The 27,081-nt window shown below is 39.2% G+C and overlaps 1 protein-coding gene across 1 annotated transcript; it reads right to left on the minus strand.

Moving 5' to 3' along the window:
* Window positions 1–750: 750 nt before the first annotated feature.
* Window positions 751–27,081, minus strand: mrpl23 (mitochondrial ribosomal protein L23). The gene is made up of 5 exons (XM_017486139.2): window positions 26,929–27,081; window positions 24,930–25,052; window positions 18,997–19,079; window positions 13,196–13,269; window positions 751–1,355 (listed from the first exon to the last, which is right to left on the minus strand). Exons 1-5 carry the CDS (start codon window positions 26,943–26,945, stop codon window positions 1,191–1,193), a joined length of 462 nt encoding a protein of 153 aa, XP_017341628.1. The 5' UTR covers window positions 26,946–27,081; the 3' UTR covers window positions 751–1,190.

Raw genomic sequence — 27,081 nt, forward strand, 5'->3', positions numbered from 1 at the left:
GAGTTCTCTCTGTTGTCCAGCTGTTGTCTTAAGGATTTTTTTCTTCAATCAAACTGCTTTATTACAATGCAGGGGATACTTGTTTCTCAGCAGAAAACAATGGACAAACAGTATCAATATTGACGTTCTCCTTGGTGATCACCGGGATGGCATGGTGAAGTCAGCCTCTCTGGTATGAGAACTGGCACAGGGTTACTCAAGACATCTGGGGTGAAGAACGACAGCAGGAAGACGCTGCTCTCATCGATATTTGTGGAAGAAGTGTTTGGGTCAGTTTGTAGAAGAATACCGATTTCTTTGATCAGTAAAGAACAGTTGCCAACATTGCCATCAAGAGAACAAACATTTTGCCATAAAACCCTAGCATATGTCAGTGTTTAGCTAGCCAGATGTGTGCTACGGCAAGCAGTAGCCATATGTGACCATTAATTAATAATTAGCAGCTAATTAGACTACAGCCTCACATACTTGTTTTCTATTGGCTTACAAGACTAGCTCATGGATTCACAGGTCACAGATAAAGTTGGCGCCAATCGAGCAAATGCGTCTTCACAGTCCGCTTCCTTTCCCCTTCAGTGTATTCGCTTTTCCGCTAGTGTCTCCAAGTGTCTCCTGTAGCAAGCAGGCAAAAACTGTATCTGCTACAGCTATACTGTTGATATATGTTAAAGCATGCATTTGGATTTATTCATGGAAAGCAACAAACTTGTCAGAAAAAGCAGACATTTATAGTGAGTCAGGAAAAAAACATTAATATATGGAGGACTTTAATGGAAAATGTGTTCACAAACATTTATACATCTTTATGGCCTTAGGACATTTGAGACAGTAACACGATAAAGCCATCAGTTTAACCTGTCCTCTGTGGTTGCTGTGGTCTGTACTCAAAAGACATAATCAGACATGAATTGTGACCGTTCTTTCCGAGGAACCTAAACCCATGATGAAGGCGCTGTGTGCTGCTTCATGTTATCTGCACCTCTGCAGAGGATAACAGTAGAGCAGACACAAGGCTGATGATATACAAGGCTTTTGGGACGCATTGTGAGTTCAGACATGTTTAGAGACAGCACAGAATGTACCGTGTCTAGGAAGCAGAGGGCCAAGTTCAGCCGATATCACTTCAATTAACCCAGCAGTGCAAAAGAAACGTCTTACACGATAGTTCTCATGCCTTTTGCGATGTGTCTTTAGAGGCCAAACCATTCGGTGACTCCCCCTCTCCTAGGGTCTGGTTTCTGCCTCTGTTGCTCATCCTCCATGAATTTCTCCTGCATTGCCTCCACAGAGCCCTCCTCATGCTGTTTTTCCTTCTCAGGATAGATATCTGGAAACTGGAACGTCTGATGCTGACCCTGTGTGGAAAGCAAATTGCCTTTAAGTAGAGATAACATGAAATGAGTCTACAGTCTCTGGCCACACCTAATTACTTTTACTGTAAGGGTTCTGTTTTACATCCAAATCAAATATTATCCATCAGACAATTGAGACTGTGAATCTGTTCAGAAGATTCCTAGGAAAACTTAGTTAGCCTCTACAGCATAATAAAAGAGGGTGACTAGATCTTGATGATGGAGAAATGGGATCATCAGGGAAACTTCCTGAAAAACCAAAGCAGTACTGCGTGTCTACATGCAAGACTTCAGGCAAGTGAGTGAACTTTCACTAGGACGAGCTGAAATATCTATGGTCTGCTGCTCTCTCTGATTTTACTACTAGCTGAAGACGTGCTTGGTTTTAATTTATTTAGAGACTGATGATTCATAATTTAGTCCATATCACGCCAATGGTTCTGCGTAACACAGTGAAGTTAAGACAAACAGCTGTAGCTATTCCATACAAGCAATTGTCAATTTTCTTAAACGCTCTCTCTCTCTCTGTCTTTTTTGGCTAAATAAATATATTTCTTTATTTTTTAATAAAAAAAGGATTCAATTAACAACTAAAACTACTGGATAAAATGGAAAATATGTTTAAAAAAGGAAGCCAAAATAGTAATGAAAATTGGCAAACGCACAACCATTGGCTTACTCAGTGCAATGGAATGAACTGAGGAGGAAGCCGACAGGGTGAGCCTATTAATATATTAATTAACAAGGGACAAGAAACAATAAATATCCCATACTTTTAGGTTTTCTTCTAACCTTAAGAAAAGTGAGTGAGAACATTATGACCTCCATCTGGAATGTTGGTTTCTGTCTAACTAAGCCCCCAAAAATGCATAGACCACTACATTTCTATGGCCTGGTCCCACCAGGAGGACAATGAGAAGTTCATTACTTTGAAAAGGGGGGAAAAAAATAGCTGGCTTGGTCTCTCCAAACACAGTGGCTACATGCTGGTGGTGCTGCTTTCCCTCTTTTTTCACCAATGTTGTTCCAGAGATAAAACAAAGTTGGGCAGCAACAAGAGGAAACGGGGGGATTGCTGCAAGCCATGTTTAATGAGAAGCAGTGCCGCTCTGGACAAATACATTTTGAGTTCCAGCATTTCTAACGGACCGAGCTCTTATTTGGGCCGCAGTGAAGGAGCGTGGGAGTGGTGGGGGTACCTAATATCAACAGACTGGCCTCCAAAGCTCGATAGTGGTGTTCGAACTTAACCATGTAGGAATGCGAAACCCCACACTATAAACACAAAGGACGAGCCAAGTCAAAGTACGAGAAACAAACCTAATAAATAGGTCCTTGGTAACGGAGTATCAAATCGGATGCCAAATATGCTCAGTCCTTTCACCTGTAGTAAACTCTGCTGAAGAAAAACACATTTAAGCCAAGACAGGCAGAGGGACCCTGTTTGCATGACAATCCAGCATGGGGCTCAAAAGTTTGGACACCTTGTATAAACAATAGAAGACCTCTCATGTGAACAGACTGTGGTCGGATTAAAGAACAGCGTATTCAGATCATCAAAACATTCACATACATTAAACAAGTCTCTTATTGCTGACAGCAGCTGCTGGTCTGTATGTATGTGATGTGTACAAAAGTTTATCTGAAGCTGGGGAACATTTCTATTCAGAAACATATACACTGCACTCCCTACCGAGTCAACTAGTGGATTGCACAACATAGAGTAAGCAGGACCGTGCTTAAAACTAGCATTTTTCCACCAGGTGCTGGACACATATTACGTACTGTCACATTCTATGAAGACACAACAATTTCTCCTTCTTTCAACAAGAAAAGTGGGAATAAAACAGCAGTGTGAGTGTAGCATGGAACCCAAATAATGCTCAGCCAAGATATTCATTTTATTGTTGCTGCTGCTGTTGTTTAATCTTACTTTACAAACGGAGAGGCTGTTTTTAAAAAAAAAAAAGGACGTGTATTACAAATGCTGAAAAAAAGGAGCTAAGCAAAAGCAGAATCAGGAGAAGAACTAAAAGTCAGACTAGGTGGGTGTCCTGCAGTACGGAGAATGTATGTGATCAAACACATGAAATCCCGTGGCAATGATTCCTTTCAAAAACTGAAAATAGGAAAGTGGAATGGGGTGGGGACGAGGGGGTGACTTCAAATTAATGTCTAAGAAGAATTTAAAGTAACTAACTGTCAAATATGTTGGATCCATGACTAAAACATTTTGCCAAATCTGTCGCATGTAAATGTAATTGCCCCGTCCTGAACTCTAACAACTTTTTCACAATCATATACACAATCAGTTAAACAGTAACAGCTGGCAGGACTTGGGCTGGTCTTGAAAAGATCAACAATAATAGAGAGAGCGACACCCTGCCAACCTCACTCACCTTTTTTTTTTCTCTGATGTGTGCCCTAAAGTGATGATAGCAAACAACATGGGCAAGTTGACAATCAAAAAGTGCTGTTGAGAGCTTTAAGTAAATAATAATAAGTTGATTGGAGAAAAAAAAAAAGCCTGTCACACATCCTCCTGAGTGATATCCAAAAAAAACTGTCTGTAAGAGTGGGAACACTTCAGTGATACACTTCAAAACTTTCTCACCACTTCTCTGGTTTATTACCCCAACATTAAATAAAAAGCTTATATTCAGATACACTTGGTTTATACAAGCATAAATATTACCAGGTTGGTTGGAGAAATGTTGGAAGACTATTAATGAATCCATTACTAGTTGCGAGATCAAGAAATGCAGGAAGATGCTTGTAAATAGCTCCTTCTACCAGGCTTACTGGGTGGGCCACACTGTTACTTCCTCTGAGTTCAAAGTCTAGGCTATTAACTGATATACACAAACCTCGGCTATTTATCTGCACTTACGATGCCTCATATCTCTGGGTCTTGACACACATACCAGAAGCTGTAATCAATGTAGGAGAGGAGTGCTGGTAACAGGAAGAGCAGTCAGGATGTAAAGTCAGTCCTAAAACATGCGATGAGAGAAGGTTAAAGCTAACAACGTGCAGAATTCTTAAAGTAAGATATTACACGTAGACATGCTAATTTTGATCATTTTCAGATTTTGGAATAAACTGCATCTATAACGTCTCTTAATCTGTACTAATAAAAATTTTAAAACATCAGAAGGGTGTTAATTTCACTGTTTTTGTTCAGTCTTGACAACAGAAGATGACTTTAAGCTCCACCCACTTGGCATAATCATGACATATACAGTACAGTTGCAATCAAAATGATTCAACCCCCATTGTAAATCAGGTTTATTGTCAAAATGTACAGACTTTCAGTTGTTTGCAATGAACACATCAAACAAACGCAATTGAAATAGTTCAACACAACGAATGCTCCAAGTGGTTTCCAAAAGTTCAACTGAAAATGCAACTTTTGTGAAAAACCCTCGAGTGAATGCAGCAAGACTTGGTGGCAACAGGCACTGAGGCTTCAGTGAGCACAGTAAGGCGCGTACTAAACGCAGAAAATGTACACCACTACTGACCCAAAAGCAAAAGAAAGGTCGGCTCAATATCATATAAATAAGCCACAGAAGTTTTGGGATTCTCTTCTGTGCCGCGATGAAACAAAATTGGAACTTTTCGGCACAATGGATCAGCGGTATGCTTGGGAGAAGAAGAATGAAAAAAGAACACACTGTCCACAGTCAAGCATGGTGGTGGCTCGGTGATGCTCTGGGGCTGCTTTGCATCCTCAGGCACTGGAAACCTGCAGCGTGTGGAAGGCAAGACGGATTCATTGAAGTATCAGGAAATCCTAGAAGAAAACGTCATGCCGTCTGTGAGGAAGCTGAAGCTTGGGCGTCATTGGACCTTCCAACAGGACAATGATCCCAAGCATACCTCAAATCCCACCAAGGCTTGGTTGCAGAAGAAGTCCTGGAAGATTCTACATGGCCATAACAGTCACCTGCCTTGAACCCCATAGAAAATCTCTAGTGGGATTTGAAGAAGGCGGCTGAAGCACGCAAACCCAAATTACTGAACTGGAGGCCACTGCTCATGAGGAATGGGCTAAGATTCCTCAGGAACGCTGCCACAAGCTGGTTTCTGGCTATGCATCTCATTTTCAGCAGGTCATAACAGCAAAAGGGTGCTCTACTAAGTACTAAAGATACTTGGGGTTTAATAATTTTGAAACTGGAGAAATCATTATAAGTTGCATTTTCAGCTAAATTTGGGGAAACCACTTGAAGCATTCATTGTGTTTCAATTGCTTTTGTTTGATGTGTTCATTGCAAACAGCTGAAAGTCTGTAAAGTTTGACAATAAACCTGATTTCAATGGGGGTTGAATAATTTCTATTGCAACTGTAGTACACAAAGCAGGTGATGTCAATTATGAAAAATACTGACATGGATTTTTATTGTTAACGCTACTTGTTGAAGCTGACTATAAATGTTCTGGGGTAATGCAAATGTCAGGCTAGGGTTTTTTTTGTTTTGTTTTTTAAAGCAATGGTGCTCAGGGACAGAACAAAATGACATTGTTCATAAGCAGCAAAAGCACAGGTTGAGAAACAAATAAAGGAAACAAACTTGACCACAACTCAAGAGCAAGCTGTTCTTAGCCAGCATGTGAGCTCCTCTCTCCAACCTAAACTTGGACCACCATTTAACCACAGTGACAATCCTTTGGGCTTAAATAAATGATTTATGAGCATGTTTATGTTTAAAATGGGGCATACAACATAAAGCACCATTCTGTCAACGCCTCCACTGAAAATTTCTAGTCTACAGGAATTGGTATAATGTATAATCAGGCCTAATGGAATTCATCTGAATAGTTATTAAAGAGGCAATATTTAAATTGAAATGAAGTGTGTGTTTAATTTACATTGCGATCTCAAGCTGTTGGCCACAGAACAGAGATCTATAATTGGCCAAAAACCAAAATGATTGGGGAAAAAACAAACTATTATGACTTGCAAATATGACCAAATGTGGTGCCTGATTGTCCACTCTGCTTTTCTCCCAGTGTAAACAGCATGGTCCCAAAGGCATATTACAGAGCTCTGCAAAGACCAGGGGATCTGGCCCATCTTTGGTCCACCTGGACCCAAGCCAAGCCGCTTGTCCGCCTGCCGACCCCAACGCCTTCCTCGTCGAGCAGCAGAGGGCCAGCGTTAGAGGAACACACTTCCTCTAAACATAAGTCGAGTGACCCAGCTGTCAAAACCAACTGCCCACAGCAGTTGAGAACATGATTCATGCTTGGCATTCCCTATGCCAAGACGCAGCTGCCTTACAAGAACCAAGCAGGAGAGAAAGCTTTAGTGTCTTTGTTCCCGTAAACACTCTAATGAAACTTCAATGCCAAGGAAAAGTAGTGCTATGGAAAAATGAAACAAAAAGTATTATGTTTCCTCACTGAGACAAGCCATAAGCCAGACATTTCACCCATTACTGCAAAACAGAAGCGTGTTTCCACTGCGATTGCGAGCCTGTTTTTCCCGCTGTATTGTTCTAGACAATCATCTGGCACAGAGTCCAGCTTGTTAAATAAATACAGTCAAAGCCAGTGTGAGGGAAGGGTGGGAGTGGTGGTACTTTCAGCCCTGTATCAGAAATCAGTCATATCATTTTTAAGCCACTGAGTCACTCATTCCATAGTGTCCTGCCTGACAACAGCGAGACCTGCCTACTTGTTCAGGCTTGTCGGAGTCTTGGCTATTTTTTGGCCCACCAGGATATTGGACCCTGTCAACAGCACCTAAAGATAAACCCAACGGTGTTGAAATTCCACCAATAAACATGATGTCTAGACCCCTTCCTCCATTTCCCGCATTAGAAATACACAAAGGAAAATTAAGCATGATTGGAAAAAAGTCAAGTAGCAAAAAAAAAAAAAAAGGGAAAAAAGGGGGACTTGGCAGCATAACAGGAAGACCAATGCCAGTATCTCTGAAATTTATTCAGAAAGTGAGGCCAAAATGAAGCTGGGTGGTGCCTCAATGTTGAGAGACTGATCAGAGTAGCAGTAGAGCATGAAAAGGTCAAGCGTAATCAAAGGATTTTTATTAGTGAAAGTGTTTACAGTGATATCTAAATGAGCGTGACTTGCAGGAAATGATAGAGCCGAGAAGCACAAGTCATCTAAAAGAGGGGCTGATGGGATTAGTATGTTCTTCCTTATGTATGTGCCTGCCGACTCTTACAGAAGCTGTCATGCAGTGGCACCCTGCTGAAGAGCTGCATGTGTGAGCTGACTTCAAACAGGATGCCAGAGACCTCTACTTTCCCTTTCCATTATTTATGCTACACTCTCTCTTCCCATCTTTCGCCTCATATGAAACTGCTGTCGTCAAATTGCAAAATCTTGTTGGAAATTGTGCACTTTTGCATATTTCAAAATCAACATCCAAAATTCATATCATTGACGTTTTCTTGTCGCTCGTCTTTTTGAAATAAATGGGACTCTTTATGGGGTTTTAAAAAAAACCACACAATTGCCATCAAATGAAAATATTTTCTCACCATTTACACAGAAAGTACAAGTTGAGCACCTCCACAAGCCTTGAATCCAGCAAGTCGATCTTCTTGCTCATAAGAAAACACGAAAAATATTAATTGTGTGACATGGTGAGCAGAAAGGTGGTGCTGTTAGAAGATGAGTTATATTCAAAATGGTTTAGGTGAATACAATTTCTCCGAGTTGATTCAGCAACTAGTTCAGGAGAGTTGAGATTCAGAATTCAACAGGAAGCCAGCTGTGATGTGGAATGGTGGGGGATTTTCCCCGCCATTTGTCTTGGACACGGGGGAAAAGCTCCTCACTCTTTCCTTTTTGCTGCTAAAAGCTCAAGCTTACTGTACCCTTAAACGTAAAGAATCCAGATCAATGAGGTCCAGGGGTCCAGTGATATGTCAAAATTAGCAAAGCCAAATGTTGCCACCTAGTGTTGATAAGATCAAGATTTCGATTTTAACACAAAACATCCTTTTTTTTCAGTGAACACTCAAAGGGTGTTAATTTACTTTGGGTCAAGGGGGACACACTAAGAAGAAGGAAACTATTTGAATAGGAAAATAACAGTGTGCCTGATCCAGATTGGGTTTCACACTGCTTTGTTTCCTGACAATTGAGAAGGGTTTGCTCCAAACCCAGGTAGAACATCGTGATCTGATCCAAAAGGTAGCCTGGTTACCAGCTGGGCCAGACTGAAACACTCCCCCAATAAAAACTCTGGGTTCTGGAGACGAGGCAATGAGATCTCTAAAAAACAACCAACAATTAGCAGCAGCAACAGCTGATAGGTACTGCCAAATATTAGCAGGCACAATAAGACCCCAGCAGAACAACAATATGGGGGACGGGGCCGTTTGTGTATAGCTACACCATGGCCTCCTGGATCGTTACACTCGTGTGATGAGAAAGGTCATTTCTGAACGGCTGTTTTTAAGTGAACAAACTCATATGAGTTTGGATGTTTTATCCTTCAGTGTTTTCCAAACAGGTTAAAAAAGTACTCCCCGCCTTCTATTCACAAGGTAACTGTACACTAAGTTACTGGTTTATTAGATACCTACCTTGCATCAATAGGCAATGGCCAGTATATCATATACAACAATTATAAACATGTACCTTGTAGGTATACAATTATTGACAGTAGAAGAGGAACCATTTCCAATAGTTTCCGAAATTTCCACATGAACCTGGTTAAGCCCAGAATGCTTTTAAACTACAAACAGCACATTGTTTTTGGCATGGTTAGCTAACTGTACTCAGTGCGATAAAACCACGCGGGTGGGATAGCTTGATGTAGGTGTTTACGCATTCTCTAATTAACATCTGGGACGACAATAAAATTCAAGCACAATTATAAGAAGGAAATAGATGGGAAAAAATGTTCGCTTGGCCAGATACCGCATACTTAAGTAAATAGTTTGGTTTTACTGTAAGTGATGACCATTAGACTCAAATCTTTCAGCCATTCAGATGAATACTGCTTTGAAAGGATCCTTTAACTGCTGGACATTTAATGTGAACGTTATGAATAAACAGGAATGAGATGAATAATCATTTTGTAAAATTAATTATTGGTTAATAAAATGTTATTAAACTGTCAGGTCCTCAGTATGGTTGGTTGGTCAGGTTCATACACACAGTCATTCAATCGATTAATTGATTATAGAGACTTGTACAGATCACTAGCCCAGGGATCTGGGACAAGCAGATATTTTTTCCAGGTTAATTTTTTTTATTTATAGTTTCCCAATGGACAAGTAGGTTTAACAACCAGAAAAAAATGACTTTATACTGACTTTCGCAAAATAAATGTTTTCATTTGATATATACAGTACTCTGCAAAAGTTTTAGGCACCCTATTTTCTTAGTACAAACTTCGTTATAGATTTTTTATTTTATGACTTCTACATTATCAAGTCGGTACAAAAAACATTTTAGATTCCCAAACATTAGTTTTCCAGCACAAAATAAATATTTTGTATGTCACTGAAGAACGCAGTATATTACGTACCACTTTTCAGACCAAAAAACCACAATGAAGGCTGCTGGGTTTGGCTGCAAAAATACGAAAGTCTCAACAGTCAAATTCTCCAGAAGAACCATGACTGGTTCTGCAAGATGCTCAATAAAACTTACAGCTCATTTCCTTATAAAACTGCACAAATTGTACCAGAGACTAGTATTTTTATTTTTTTTGTCATACCAAATATCAACTTTGTTTCATTTGCTACTGTTTACAGCACTTTACATTATTTAAAAAAAAATGTAGACACATTTAAGGCATCTTTGCTCTACAGCATTTCCTTGCATGTGCCTAAAATTTGCATTTGCTGTGCATTTGCACAGTACTGTAGCTATGTTCAACACAATGCACATCCACTATAATGTATGTGGTACCACAATAGTGCGATTATCAGTCATTACTCATCCACAACTATATTCTATCAAGACAAAGCTACATAATCATATATAATTATGTTATATAATTTTATATACTATATTTTATATGTAATCTTACATTCAATCTATAAAGACTAGCCATACTCACCAGACTTTTATTTGTGATGCAAGGACAGAAAATTGCACATCATTGCCAAAACTGGCCAACAGCTTACTGGATTTTTGTCAAGGGTAGAAACACGAAATACTACATTAGAAACTTTGTTAGAAGACGATATTCATATAATTGTTTGCTTTTCTTAGTCTGTATTAATGCACTTTACTAACTCGCCATCCATTATTACAGTAGGCTTCCAGGTTAAACAGAACATGGAGAGTAAATTGGAGCTTTGACTTTTCTGGAGGGCTAGCTAATGACTATCATTTGTCCAACCATGCATCCACACGTCTAGCACCAGCATCTAGTTACAAACGTAGAACAAATTTAGAACACTAAAAAGGTAATGCAAAGGGTGAGATGCACATAATTCCAGTTAACCATATGTACCTGGACGTTGACCTGTATATTTAATAATTGCACAAAACTGCAATACTGCCAAAACAAATGATATCCTAATGACAAGATGTTTTCAGGCTTTCGGCATGCATGTTTCGAACAGACTCTGGATATGTTTCAAACAGAATTTGCCTGATTTGTCTTCCTTGACCCAGAGAGGCAAAAAACGACATCAGCTTTGATAATAAGGATTGTTTTGGTCCATCACTTCTGCCATTCTGTTAGTCTTGCTTAATGCCAACATCTGCAGTTGCTCTTCAAGTGTCTGGTCCAACAAAAGTCAATTTGATATGTGGGAGACCTTGAATGAGCAAGTCTATATTTGCTAATAATTATAATAAGTTATAACTAAGTTATACCTGTGAAGACAGCAGCATAATTGCACATTCTTAACTACACAGTTACACATTCTTACCATCCGTGGCAGCTGTAATTGCTACTTTAAAGCTATAATAGTAATATTTCCACATTATGCTAGGCTGTGAACACATGGAGGATAAGACCTAAAAAAAAAAAAAAAAAAAAAAAAAAAAAAAAAAAAAATAGAAAGAAAGAAAGAAAGAAAGAAAGAAAGATTAAAAGAAAAGAAAATCATTCTTCTCCAGTTTCTAAAACGCTACCACATTTTCACGAAATAGCTAATCTGTCAAAAGATTACTGCTCTAAAAACATTTTCATCCAAAAACTGTGCATCTTGGTTATGATCATGTGAGAAAACACTCAGATATGTCAGGACTTGTCTCACTGCACCATGACAGACTTGCACAGTTACTGCAGAATCTAGATATTCTCTTTCCTTTCGCTCAAGACCTCCCTGCCCCGTCTCTGGACCTCCCTGTTCTGGCACAGCAACACTATGCACTCAGTTGTCTCCCCGGTTTCACCAGTCAACCCCATTCACCACCCCCTTCCTCCCTCGCCTCCAACAGCTCTACACCCACAGTCCCGTCTCACGTCTGTTAGCTGGAACCCCATGCCTCACTCCAATCCTGGAGTTTGTAAAACGGGGGGATAGAAAGGGAAATAGAGCTGGAACATTAGCTCATGGAGTGTGTATGAGGAGGAGTTGGACGGGGGAACCACTGTGGGTATCAGGCCACAAAACACTCCCCCACATGTGGTGTCAATTAGGAACAATCTTGTTTTTTTACCCACCCCTGAAAGGAAAGGAGTTTTTTTTTTTTTTTTCTTGTGCAGTGTTTTTCTCTCTGCAAACCCACCAGACAAAATAATAATAATAATAATAATAATAATAATAATAATAATAATAATAATAATAAATTTTCTACAAATCTACACATATCTAAGTTGAGCGCTGTCTTTTTAGGTCTCAAATTCAAACCTAAATGAACACATTAAACAAAAACTTAGTTTTGTGTGACAATTCACAGCAGTAACATTTATTTTTTAAGCTGCAGATGTGTACATTTATTGCAGTTATGAAGTACAGGAGTAGTAATGCAGGCAACTTGAAGCTGGATTTGAGAGAAGATTAAATTGACTGCACAAAGGCAGCAAAGGAAGTGATTCAGCTTTTCATAAAAGGAAGCTCTCCTTTAAAATATTGATATATACTGATCCCATTACAGAAGGCTGTGTTTTAACAACTTTAATTATTTATTCATCTTCAGGTTGAGGCTTAGAAGGGAGGATAAACAATCTGATACCTTCTCTGACAACTTAAAAACTTCTGAAAACAAAGAACCTTTTCTAGGGAGATCAGAGGAGATCACTGGAGATATTTTCCTCCCTTTCAAAGCGGTGCACTTAAAACGCTAGGTTCCAACAATGGCCCTGGATTCACCCCAAGCGCAGGTGTGAACCCTGCAGCTGGCGCTGCCTCTGGACCAAGACCAACGTTAACATTCTGGTGCCCACAGAAACAAAACTCTGAGCTGCCTGCGATAATAACCATACTTTGCCTGGAACTTTATACTATACTTCCTGCAACAGGCCTTGCACGTAACCAAAGACGACCTTTTGCCCCCTTCAGCCCAAGTGAGAATCTGGCTTCTCTCTCAGGAGAGCAGGGCCAAGTATGTGAGAGAGACAGACCACAAACAAACAGCACAGGGATGCTGGGAGTACACCACAATAAGATGAGGATTTCACATTAAAGGCCACCTTTGCCTCAGGGCTCTCTAAAGAAACAAACTATAACAAGCCCTCAAAAAGGAGACAAAAGCTCATAATAAATCATTCTCATGAACATATGATTGGGACTCTGTTGGAGGTTGTTTTACAATAGACACCCTCTGGTTTAAACCGTATAACATTCATGTTTCTAAACATCGAGGTGGTCAGCAAGGTCGGTAACTCAAGATACGAGCTGTTCCCCAGACAAATATTCTCATTATTCTCCCCATGAGCTCACACTCACCAGCTGAACATATGCCACTTTGTAATCTGGCCTCTTCACTCGCTGGTTTAAGTGGTTCCTTTTCTTGTTTGTACCTGAAATGGAGAAAAAGCTCATTAATGTGTTGACAAATGAGAATGGCAACATGGTTTTGCTAATAACTGCCCACTTCCTAATCACCACCATTCTACATGTCTCTTAAAAATACTGGACAATGTTCAGCAGGTTTTCAAATGTATCCAAACAAACAAGAAATGCTACTTTGCATCTCTCTCTAAAAGAAACAAAACACTCTGAACAACGTATATATCTTGCTAATTAACGTGATCTTAAATGGCGTACAAGATTTATTTTATAATGAACTTCCGAGCTGACTATTTTCAATATGTTGCTATGTTAACTTAGTTAACAGTTTTCCACATTACCCAGTATGCCATTCGACTATCTGCTGATAGTGGCTCCAATGGGGATTAACACTGGCTTAATCTCTACCTAAAGAGAGTCACGCAGCAGCAGCACATTAATCCTATAGTCAGTCCAGCTCTCTCACCTCCCCATCTGTACACTCTGCTCAGACAGATCAGCTTCCAAAGCTTCAACTTTCATGCATTCTGGAACTTTTCTGGAGTGTTTTCTGTCTTCACTAGTTCTCTATGGGATTTCTCATCAATATGACATTGAATGTTACTGGAAAATGGTAAATAAGAAAAGAAGCTCTTGTTCTTTTCTTTTTAGAGCTAACAGCAAAATCTGACCATCGTCATTTATGTTTGAGAACGGCATTTCTTCTCTTATTAAACTCCATTGTAATTGTGCTAGCAATGTCCTCCTGTGACATCAGAGAGCCAAGACAACCACCAAGTTCTCATGGGAATAATCAAAATACAGCACCAACCAACTAAACATGTTTCAGGGTGGACTTTCCCTTTAAGAGAGTGTATCTGACCCCGAGTCTGATTTTGTGGGTAGAATTTGCACAGTCACACACAAAAAGGCAATTATTCTGCCTACTTCAAAACAATAAATGTCTTCACAGACAGAAACAGGGTGGGTTTTGCCTGTAAGAAAGCTCAGGTCCAGTGACTGTGAATAGCATGTTAACCTTTTACCAGATGGGCATGATGTCATTTTAAAAAGCGTGGACAATTTACCTAAAAAAAGACGTGGGGGAGGCACATTTTTAAAAAAGGAACAAGCGTAAAAAATGACTGATGACATCATTTTGAACCAAAAAACAAGAAAATGATCCTAAGAGAGCTTGGTTATGTATTACAATGACATGTGATCAGAGTAAGGTTCTTGAACAGCCTCAGTGAGGTAATGGGTAATAGTTCAGGAGAGGTGAAAAAAAGATGGTGGAGCCCTCAATTTAAGGTCGGCTGGTTCACTCCTGTAAACCAACACGCTGTGCTCTACTCCATCAGAATCCCACCCCGCACTCTATACCTCCTTCAAAAAAAATACATATTCTCCTTGTTTTGGGATTGTGGTTTGGCTACTACAACATTACAAATCCCACAACAGTGGGGTAACCATGGCAACTGCTTCCAAAATACCCCACCACACTCAGGGAGGGAAGAATGGATCCCTTGAGCGCTGGGGCGCAGGCCGAACCCTTCGGCCTACTCACACATCCTTTACGCTGCCAATGGAGTGGAACCCATGACGCAGACTGGGATACCTGCTCTGACGCACAAATGGATCACTTCGCCTTTGTTGTTGTGGGTGAATTTTTTTCCCCTTTTTTTTCATTTTAATTGGTGTTCCACTATTTTTTCTGTTTTATGTGGCACTCGTAAAAAAGGCAGCAGCCTGCTTGCCGGCTCCCCACAACATTAGCACAAAGAGCTGCTCGCAGGGAAATGGGACTCCCGGTGGCTAAAACCCAACAGGGCACTCATAAAAGTGATTCCCTCTTGTATTCAGCAAATCGGTCTTGTTGCAATTTTCTGGGATGATAAACATTGTAATAAGCATCATTTGCTCGTCCATAAAATCTTTTACATACAGAAAAGCCTTTCACTTTCACCCCCTCCATCCAAACACTGCTATAAAATATAAAACCAGCTGTGTAACTCCTTGGCTGCTGTGTTTAACAGGGCATCCCAGGACAGCTGATGGCCAGAATGCTGGAGCAGCAGATTTAAAGATAAGTGGCTGGGGGTTGGGGTCATGCAAACTAGCACTTGATATCTTTTACTCTTATTGTTTTCCCCCACACCTCAGCTGCTGTTATCAGAGAACAAGGTTTCTCTGTAATATGAGGACTTGGTGACTCTATAATATGTTCTGCTTGGTGGCTTAGGCAATTTTATGGCAGAAAAAGGGATCAGCAAATACCAGGATGGAGACAATGCTTTATAGTGGAGTAGAGTGTCAGTGGCCCCTTTTTTTTTTTTTTTTTAACTATAAATCGTTTGGTTTCCTTCTCTGATTTCCTTTTGCATACTGCTACCTGTGTGTCAGGGCAAAACCTAGCCTGGTCTCAAATGCCTCAACACATGATGAAAGGGTGCTCAGTACATTAGTGTGGAAGCTCCACTACTGAAATCAATGCAGTTTGTGACTTCTGAATATGTGTTAATAATGACCTTAGCAAACTGTGCAATAAATTCGATAATATAAGTGCTCTGTCTGGTGCAACAATAAAGCTGTTGTATGCTGTGAAACATCTGGCTGTCTTGGGAAAAACCATCATTCACTGCTGCTGAATTCTGGCAAAAATAATGAAAAATCATGTTCTGTCAACAAAAAATTCATATAACATAACATACTTGCACACTTCAACTTTCAGAAAACAAACATACTTTACGAAATCAATATAAAAACGTTTAATGTTGCCTTGGATTTCTATGAAAATCACATTAAATAAAGAAGTATTACAAACATGGATGTAAAAAATAGTCTGTTTTAATTGCTTACTTGCGAGCTATGGGTTAGGGTTCCTTTTATAACAAAATGAAGGATCTTATTATTTAAGTGTGCTTTCCTAAAGCAATGAATACCATGCTTTGATCAAGTTGCTGGTTATATGCCATAGTGAAATGTATATAATGATTCAAATCCAATAAATAGCCTAAATACTAAATAAAGTGAAGAGTGATCAGCGATCATGAGGATACAACTCTTCAAATTCAAAGACTGTTGTTAGGAGATAGGACAGGGTTATTTGTCCCTTTTTACAATAAAATGAAGGATCTTAGTATTAAACATGAAATGAGTAACCCCCTTACTCGCTTTTGGGGGTTAACAAGATTTTAAAATACTTTAACTTTACATATTCTTAAGATATTCAGAAGAAAAATATACAGTCCCCTCTGATAGTACATGAGACATTTGGTTTTGAGATCAAAAGATGAGACAAGTTGTGAAGATAAACTCAAATGACATCACCAACAACCTCCACAGGGCAGGGGTGAAGGTACGGGGGGGGGGGGGGGGGGGGGGGGGGGGTAAATATTGAACACATCAACATTTTTTTTTCAGTAAATATATTTCCAATGAGGCTATTCACATGAAATTTTCACCAGATTTTGGTATTACCTAAAGAAATCCAGAAATATAAAGAATTCACAACATTAAAGCCCATAAATAAAGTTATGTGTAATCAAGCAGAATAACACAAGAAAAATGTATTGAACATGCTAACTGAAATTTATTTAATACTTAGTGGAGAAGCCTTTGTTTGTAATGACGGCTTCAAATGTGATTTTGGCCCATTCTTCTAAACAAATTCTTTAATATTGGTCAGTTGGATTCAAGTCAGATGATTGACTGGGAAATTCTAACACCTTGATTTTTTTTCTCTGAATCCAATTGAGAGTTTCCTTTGCTGTATGTTTTGGATCGTTGTCCTGCTGGAAGGTCCACCCACGTCTCATCTTCATCATCCTGGTGGATGGCAACAGATCCTTCTCAAGAATCTCCCGGTAAAGGGGTCCATTCATCGTTCCTGCAATTATATGAAGTCTGCCAGTACCATGCGATGAAAAACAGCCCCACACCATGATGCTTCCACCTCCAGACTTCACTGTTGGTATAGTGTTTTTAGGGTGATGTGCAGTGCCATTACTTCTGCAAACATGGTGCGTAGTATGACAGTCTGACCAGACTACACTCTCCCAGTATTTCATAGGCTTGTCCAAATGAGTTGTAGCAAACTTTAAACAAACTTCGACATGCCTTTTCTTTAGTAATGGAGTCTTGCGGGGTGAGCGTGAGCAGTGGAGTGCATCGCCTATTGTTTTCTCGGTGACGATGGCACCTGCTGCCTCCAAGTGTTTCTGGAGCTTTTTCTGAGTGGTGCTTGGTTCTTGGGCTACTCTTCTGACATTTCTTCTGATTCCCTGGTCAGAAACCTTGCGAGGAACTCCTCTGCGTGACCGGTTGATGCCGGAGTGATGTTGCTTTCACTTGCGGATAATGGCCCTAGTGGTGCTTACTGGAGGATTCAGAAGTTTGGAAATACGTCTGTATCCGATTTCAACAATAAGTTTTGCAACAATAAGGCTGCGAAGGTCTTGGGAGAGCTCTTTGCTTTTACCCATCATGAGATGTTTCTTGTGTGACACCTTGGTAATGACAAGCCTTTTTATCCTTTTATCCTTTTTAACCTTTTATCAATTTACTAACCCAGCTGATATTAATTTACACAGACAGGGGGTATAATTACTTATGGATTTCAACTGGTTCCTTGCCTTACCTTGCCTTGGAGAACTGCTCTTCCTTAGCATGTTCAATACTTTTTTCCTGTGTCATTCCACTTTATTACACATACGTTTATTTATGGACTTTAACGTTGTGAATTCTTTATATTTCCAGATTTATTTCCGGAGTTAATACTGATGTCTAGTGAAAATTTCATGGGAATAATCTCATTGGAAATATGTTTACTGAAAAAATGCTGATGCGTTCAATACATATTTCCCCCATTGTTTTACCACCGTTAGCGGCCATACCACAAGATTCAAACCACTCATCAGCAGTAAGAATCAGAAAGCCGGACTGGAATTATAAAGAAATACAGAAATGAGCCACAAAAAATCTGGAACCAAGATTAACCTCTACCAAATTTACGGAAAGGCCAAAAGCGTGAAGAAAGAAAGGATCTGCCCATGATCCAAAACATATGGGCTCACTGGTCGAGCATGGCGGAGGTAGTGTCATGGCTTGGGCTTGTATGGCTGCTTCTGGAACAGGCTCACTAATCTTTATTGGTGGTAGCAGCAGAATGAATTCAGAGGTCTACAAATATTAATGTCTACAATTATTTATTGTTTCAGTTGTATAGGAATTTATGGAAATTATTTTCTTTCTTTGATGTTACTCATTCTACTTGTGCTGCTGTGTCAATGTGAATTTTCCCTATGGGGGACCAATAAAGGTACATCTTATCTTATCTTCTCAAGAGCATTCTGTCTGTCAATTTACAGAGAAATAATTGACCTTGCTGTTGCAATACTTTCAGTGGAGACTCTATTTCAATTAAGTACAACATGTACTTTTCAGAATGTCATCATGGATGGTTTTCCCACTGTGCCACACAAACATCATACAAGGGGCACAGGGAACTCACAAAGCAGTGGGAATGGAACTAAAACAGCCTGGTATCTGTGCTGAAAAAATATTTACACTGTTAAACAGTATGTTTTATACAGAAACCCATAAAATGGACAAAATGGTTCTGGCAAAAAGAGTTTCCCATTGTGTTATGGGAAAGTTTGAGGAGTTCACCAACACCATATCACTCAGGTTAATGAAATTCAGCCCACATAAAGAAAGCAGGGAAGCCCTGATATACCATGTAGCTGGAATCTACTCACAATACTGAATCCTCGTGCGCACTGCGGCAACAGGAACGTTGTAAATCTTCTCCAGGTAGTTCCTCACATCAAATTTGGTCATTCTGGGAACAAACAGAACAAACAGAACAAAGAAAAAAAAAATGTTTTGTTCACTGCGTAGTGCCAAGCAAACAGATTGATCTGGTCTTGGTATTGTCAAGGCACAAGATTATGTTTATGGGAGATGTCAAACATTAGTGGTGAGTTGTTTACAAAACTCTAGACTCCTTCATGAAAAGACTATTTAAACACCCATACAATTCAATCGTGTTGATTAATGAATTACTGAAAACTGAAACATCTTCGATCAGAGAATGTAATACATTTCTTTCTTTCTTAAAAAAAAAACAACAAACCGGCACACTCGTGGGCACAGTTCCCTATGCATGAATCATCAAAGCCAAACATTTCTAAGATTACCCAGCTTAGTCAGACTAACTCAGCTTTTCAGACGCTGAGTTACTTTAGAGCAAAGCACAAAAACAGACCTAACTATTGTCCTACACACCGAAAGAACAAAGATTCACACAAATTCGACGTGAAACAAGCCATCTCAGGTCACACAAGGAATCTGCGAGAATGTAACATTAAACCACACAGCAGTTTTGATACAGAGATATTTGTTTAGTTGAGCTGAGTGTTATGTTGCTTTCAGGAATCGAAGAAGACACACCTATAACGTGAAAGAAACAATTTAACTGTGAACTACGTCTCGAAGTTGTTTGTATCACAGTATCACGTCTAGGGTGTGAGGAGCAGAGGACAATGCAGTACGCTGGATCCTGTAATTTATGTGAGACAGGAAAGAACTGTGTACGTGTTTGTGCGTGTGAGAGAGAGCGCGAGAGAGAGAGTGGTTGAGTGAGTGAGTGAGCGAGACATGATTCCTAGAAAGCAAAATACTCAGCAGGCAGCGAGTGGAATGGTAATCAGGACAAAATGTTTTCCGAGTCATTTGAGTGGAAAAACTGCACCTGATTAGAGGGCAGAAATACACTTTAGATCCCGGCCCATAACTCTCTAAAACTCCACCACAAAGTCAGCTTGCCCAAGTTAGAATGAGGGCAATAGGGGCCATACTTCACTACCACTGTAGCACCAGTCATGGGGGGCCCATTACCACTAACTTTGTAGCCATGCTTCATAGAGCACAGACAGTTTGTAATTTTACGTAATTTTACATAAGGTCCAGGGTTCAAGGAGTTCACAGCGATGAAAGCACAATTACTTCTCATGCCATTAAACTAGGGATATAACTGAAAATTTAATTAAAAAAAATAAATAAGTAAACAAATAAGGTAGCAGTTAAGCTAAAGTTGAACTATCAAGCTCTAGATATAATTGCTGCAAAAAAAAAAAATCTCATGCAAAATGTATCTGGAAAGAGCTTCCTAAAGTTCTCATAGACAACATTACTAAACAACACTCAAAAGGAGAAAGCATAAATATCCCGGTCAGTACAATTGGTTCAATAATATGTCAATCTTATCCACAAAGGGCCATTGTGGGTGCAGGTTTTCATTCCACTTGATTCCACCTGTTTAATCATTTGATCTTGGCTTTCAATAGACTCAGGTGCGGCTTCTGCTGGGTTAGAATGAAAACCTGCACCCACGCCGGCCCTTTCCGGATAAGATTGGACACCTCAGCTTTAGACAAATCAGAACTCTTCTGGAAGGTCTTTCAAGTCAAACAATAAAGAACTCAGCAATATTTGGCAATAATTCAACTCATGAGGTTTGGAAAAAGGACGCTAATGTGTATGTCAAGAACACTATACATATCATGATATAGGGCTACTTCTCTGAAAACAGTACTGGGGCAATACAAACCATCAAAGGAAACATGAATGGAACGATGTACCTTGACATTGAAGCAAAGTGCACAGAGTAGAGGTGTAAGTGCAAAATTTATAAATATACATATATTTATTTTATTTTTTTTTATTTAATCTCATTGGCCAACAAAACGAATCTTTGAGAAGAAGATATTTCAACAAGCCAATGACTCTAAACAAACGGAAAAAAATAACTCAAGAAGGCCTTGCATGGCCGATCCAATCTCCCGTCCTGAATTTAGGCAGGCTTTTGAATTTGTGAGTCCATCAGAGGGACCCTCTTATCTTTGGAGTACTGAAGATAACTTGACAAGAGAAATGTGCCAAAATTGAGCCATGATGCTGCAAAAACTTATTACTTCTACTGCCAACAATGGCTTTGTGACAAAGTACTAATACTAGTAATATGTGGTGTCTGAATACCATATTTCCAATTGGTTACATTTTTTAAGCATATCTTAATAATTATAACCACCAAAAAAATAAACCTTGTGTGTGTATATTTGAAGTAGATATGTCCACTAGAAGTATAAAAAATAACAAAAGTGTCCAAATACTCATTTCCCCTCACGGTATTTAGTGTTCATACATCCTGGGTAACTACCTGGTCAGTGCTGAAGTGGTTCAAATTAGGCTACTAGTCTGTTTATATTTTGATAAATAGAACCAGCTAAATATGTCAGAAAATATGACAAGCAGGTACAAACAAAAGTAATAACTGTGTGAACGCCATTAAACAACAGTCCGAAGCAGATTTCTAGTAGAGACCAATTATGAACTCGAGTGATGTAACTGAGGTTGTGGAACAGTCCATTCACAAACCATACTGACAGTGCTGGTATTTCTACCTCCGGGATTTACAGTGATTCTAATGGGCATAGTGGTAGGGTTCAATTTCAGGCCAAATAGTACAGATAGTGTCACTGCACAGGTGACACACCCACATAAGACATTCGAGTAAGCAACAAAGTCCTTGGCGTTACATGGGACAGATCTGTCCAACTCCCTCATCGTTTCATGTACACAGTAGCCCTGCTCCCTGTTGTTCCATCTTCGCTCCTGTTCTGCGTTTCAAAAGGACCCCACCCTTCACACATAAAAGGTATTCAAAACAACACAGCTCGTCCCTCGCGCTTTCAAATGCACACACGTGCACACATCCTGCTTCTCTTAAGTCTTTCAAGCAGGCGATTCATCAAAGGGGTGAAAAAACAGGGCACTGAATGATGGATCTTTCCAGAATCAAATGAAAAGCATAAAATTACTACAGATGTTCAATGCATTTGAACAAACTAAAGATTAAAAAAAAAAAAAAAACACAGCGCAGGGCTGCGAGAGAACAAAACATTGAAAAGTCATTGACATCTGGACTGGTGCAACAACCTATAGTCTCAAAGACAGATAAAGCCAGAAAGATAAAATGGCAAGGAAGTCTGTGGTCAAACAGAGATAAGAGAGGGGGTTACTTTATTTTCATAACCTTGTTTTTAACTCCTTCAACTTTCAGTACATAAGGACAGATGGCATTCAGTCCAATTTTGAGGACTCAAAAGAGTTTTATTGCAGTTAAGCACCTCTGCATTACGCTCAATCCTGGCCCAGATAGCACAGGGGGCACTGGCACTGTTCTACAGGTGAGGAGGATTCTCAGTGCACAATAATATACTCAAACGTCACAAAGGACTGAAAACAAAACCCTGAAATCTTTCCAGGTGAAGAAAAAATAAAATCCCCCCCACAGCTTAAGCGAGCACTAACAGATAGGATGATTATGAACTTGTGCACTTTGGAACGCTTACCAACGGGTTAAGTAAGATGTATGCCCTCAGGTTTAACTGAAAACAAAGCAGACTTTGTCCTCTTTGCATGTGAGCTCCACTATTAGAGCTCTCATTTACTGTTTGACTGCCTGTTTCATATTACAACGCTGCAGCGAAATAATAAATGCTTGGACGTGGCTGACGATGAACACACGTCATCGGCGCACACTGCTTTGTTGTATTAGAGGGTTGGCAAGATGTAAACAAGCCTGAATGAAGTAATGTCATTGATCGGGAACCTTTTCAAGCTATGTCTCACCAAGGGCTCTGGATAAAATGAAAGGCTAGCCTAGGACACACACACACAAAAACACACACACACACACACATCTGTAAAACATGTTTATCTTTAACTCATTTCTGCTGTTTTCGTCTCTTTAGTTTTCTGGTCAACACTTGAAATGTTCAAGACGTCAGAATATAACCTACAATATTGTAATCTCCATTATCACGCAGCATGGGTATGTACTCTAATTCAAACCAGGTATGTTTTGAAACACTGAATCTGACAGAAGACTGGGGTTTTGTTCAGTGATTCAGGTGCATTAACAAATATTTTATTCTATATTGTACTATTCTAGAATGAATAAAAAAGCAAAAAAAAAAAAACTGCCCAGTGACGTGACTAAAACATGAAGAGCCAGCATTCTTTACTGAGGCTTGACTGCCACCTAGTGGGCACAATCTATACACACTCACAGGAACTTAACCAACATAGATGCACTATAAGTCTGTCATTACTGACTGTAGCCTCTTTGTTGCTATGAACAATTTGTCACCACCACCTAACCTGTGTATCATATATAGTTAGACAGATATAGGTAGATAGTTAGATAGACAGATATAGATAGATAGATAGATAGATAGATAGATAGATAGATAGATAGTTAGATAGATAGTTAGATAGATAGATAACGATATAGGTAGATAGTTAGATTTTAAAAAAAAAAAAAAAAAATGTAAAAAAAAACCCACAAAAATGCTCTCATGGATATCAAACAATTGTAAATACAACACAAGTTTACTGAAAAAAATGTTAAATATAGATGTGCAACAATTATTGGCACCCCTATAAATTCATATGCGAAAAATATATTTGTCATAAAAGTCAAAATAAACACAAAAATGGTTTACTGATCACAAAATCAAGGTCCTGCCATGGTCATCCCAGTCCCCTGACTTAAAACCCATAGAAAACCTGTGGGGTGAACTGAAGAGGAGACTCCACCAGTGTTTGAAGGGTCTGGAGAGATTCTGTATGGAGGAATGGTCTCAGATCCCTTGCCATGTATTCTCCAACCTCATCAGGCATTATAGGAGAAGACTCAGAGCTGTTATCTTGGCAAAGGGAGGTAGCAAAGTACTGACTAAAAGGGTGCCAATAATTGTTGCACACCTATATTTAACAAAGTGTTGTTTTTTTGATAAACCTCTGTTTTGTTTGCAATTGTTTGGTATCTATGAGGGCAGAGTATTTTTGTGAATTTTTTTACCAAACGATCAAAAGTTTAAACAATTAAGCTGTGAAAAATAAGACAATTTTTCACAGCTCATATTTGCTCATATTTACCAAGGGTGCCAGTATTAGTGGAGGGCACTGTGTATATATATATATATATATATATATATATATATATAAAAATCTTCTGAGAATTAGAGAATTATTCTAAGATGATCTTAGAAGCGCTTTTACTTGTACTCTTTACTCTTCTAAGAGTAAAAATGTGGTATATTCGTTATTATAAGGGCAAATCTTAGTGAAGAGTAGCAGTGAATCCTGGGAGTAAATCGCAAACATGAAGTGTGATAGGTGCTCACTTAACCACCCTTAAACAAACAAACAAACAAACAAAGGTCATTTTTATTTAAAAAACACAATAAAAAACTGATTGAACAGGTGGAAGAAAGAAAGGAGAGAAAGATAGATCTGGAATCCATTCAATCCATAGTTGTTTTGAAATTGAAATGTTATAACTGAAATGTGAATTATTTCACATTTACAATCCACATATTACACTGTGGCCCCTGACCATGCGCAGAAAAGGTTGTGCCTCAATCAGCTGTTAGTGCATTGTTTTTGCGTTATACATACTTACACTAGTCTCTTTTTACTGATGGATGCTCCACTGAGGAAAGCTGTCAAAAGCTCTTATAGGTATATGTACATGAAAAAAGCGTACATATAGCTAGGTACATGAGTGTGGCTGTAGCGTGGGTGTACCTAATAAACTGGCCTGAGTGAGAACAATACTTACTCCATGGATATGCGGAACTGCACAGTGTCTGGTGGCTGAGGTTTCCCCGGTCTGACCAGCGTCATGCTGAAAGTGGGCCGGAATATCCGCAGCTGAGGGTTACCCAACTGGTAAAGTGGATAACTGCACAAGCCAAGAAAGACATATGGGTCAAAACAAAGTCACTTTAATTCATAATGACATCATTCATACTGCACATGAAGTACTCAGAGGGGTGTTTACTTCTAAATGAAACGCTACCTTGGTTAAAGGGGAAACACAGACTAATAAATTAAAGGAAAAACCCACCCTGAACAACTTGAACATTTTAAACTTCTAAACTTCATATCAACTTGTTTGGCTATTTTCAGTGTGGTTAATGGTTTCCTAAATTGCTTAATCTCTACCTAAACAGAACGATGCAGCAGCGTTTTAATCCTTCACTCTGTCCAGCTCTCTCACCTCTTCATCTGTACACTCTGCTCAAACTGATCAGCCTCCAAAGCTTCATGTTTTAATGCTAATGTGTAGCTGCAATGCCAACATATGCTGTTTCCACGTTGATGTGTTGATTAATCTGATATTATATTTCACAGGTAAGTGGTGATTGAGGAAAAAAAGCTCTGGTTCTTTTGTTTTAGGTGCCAGCAGCGAAATCTGACCATTAATCAGTCCCTACAGAATTTCAACTAAGCTTTTTTGTGCTTGTTGCGGTCAAAAATTCTTTATTTTGCTGCAGCATTTTTCCAAATCTGTGATTCAACCTGTGGCATATTTTCTGTGAAAAACTACGTGAATTGTCTTTCACAGTGATGTTTGTTGGTAATTGAGACCTTTTAGCCGTAATGTTCGATGCATGTGAATCGAAGAGGGCTTTGGCTGAATGCACGTTGTGACGATGTCACATGACGCGTCCTGGCCCAAACCTGTTGAAAACCTGCTCTAATTCTGAAAAAATCGCAAGCTGCCCTGCTTATTGCAACTACCACTAACTCGTCCCAGGAATAATGAAAATAAAGCACCAACCAACTATTCAGCAGCTGAATCACTAAGCACATCATCAATATTTCACTTGTTTTCAGAGGGTGGAGTTTTACTTTAAAGAAATGGTTCAGCCAAATATGAAATGCAGACAATCTTCCGATCTGGACACAACTGTTGGACGAGCATGTGTGTGATGATTTCGGTGTGCAGTTTGAACAATTCTTGTTCTTCAGACACCAATGATTCGATACAGTTTTAGTTGTGTACCACTTTTCACAACAGACACTACCATATGGCAGCATTACAGTAATCTGGGTGTAGGTTTAGATCCTAATGAGCACGCCAGGGGTGAGACTGGCAAGGAAAACCTCCCTGAGACGACATGAGGAAGAAACCCTTAAGAGGATCCTGTCTGATTTCTGGGTGACAGCTATAAGTACTATTTACTAAATATATTATTTATTAATTTTGTCATTGATATACATCATTGTTATTATTTATTACAGATTACAACTGTTCCACTCCATTTAATGCACTCTGAACTGCATGAAGCTGCTGTAGGATGAATCTCCAATGTAATGTAAATTACAACTGAGCCTACCAGTTCCACTTAATGTGTAATATTTGTATATTAGGATGGTAACTGTGTTGTGTCATATGTGTGTGAGACTATATCATGTCGTGACCGAACACCAAGGAAAATTCCTATTACATAGTATAGCAGAATTAAATGTATTGAAGTGATACAGAAGGTCCAATAAAAAAGACAGGGAGGTCTTTATAAGCACAGATGTCTTGGCTGTTCGACTTAATGGGGAAATTGGGCACATTTTATTTTTGTCCAAACTATTTTACAGACTCGTTTATAGATTATACAGGCGTACACCTTTAGCAAATATTTTCATTTCGATGCATCTCATCTGCTCAGGTCGCTATGCTAGCACGCTAACCATTAAGAGCACGCAACAACACAACGTTTCCTAGTAATGATATTTAAAATAAATAATAAACATAATAACATAGGATTAATCCTTACATTAATCGTCTCGACATGTTTGTAACTTGTCTCTGAGGCTGCTACATAAGTTGTATTTAGCTTTGTTATTCAGATTCTGACAACAAACGTGCTCAAGGTCCTCTGTCGCGTCCACTATGACGACCGGATGTGACAACACATTTCAAAATACAA

The sequence above is a fragment of the Ictalurus punctatus genome, chromosome 14 (assembly GCF_001660625.3).
Source record: "Ictalurus punctatus breed USDA103 chromosome 14, Coco_2.0, whole genome shotgun sequence".
NCBI classification, from domain to species: domain Eukaryota; kingdom Metazoa; phylum Chordata; class Actinopteri; order Siluriformes; family Ictaluridae; genus Ictalurus; species Ictalurus punctatus.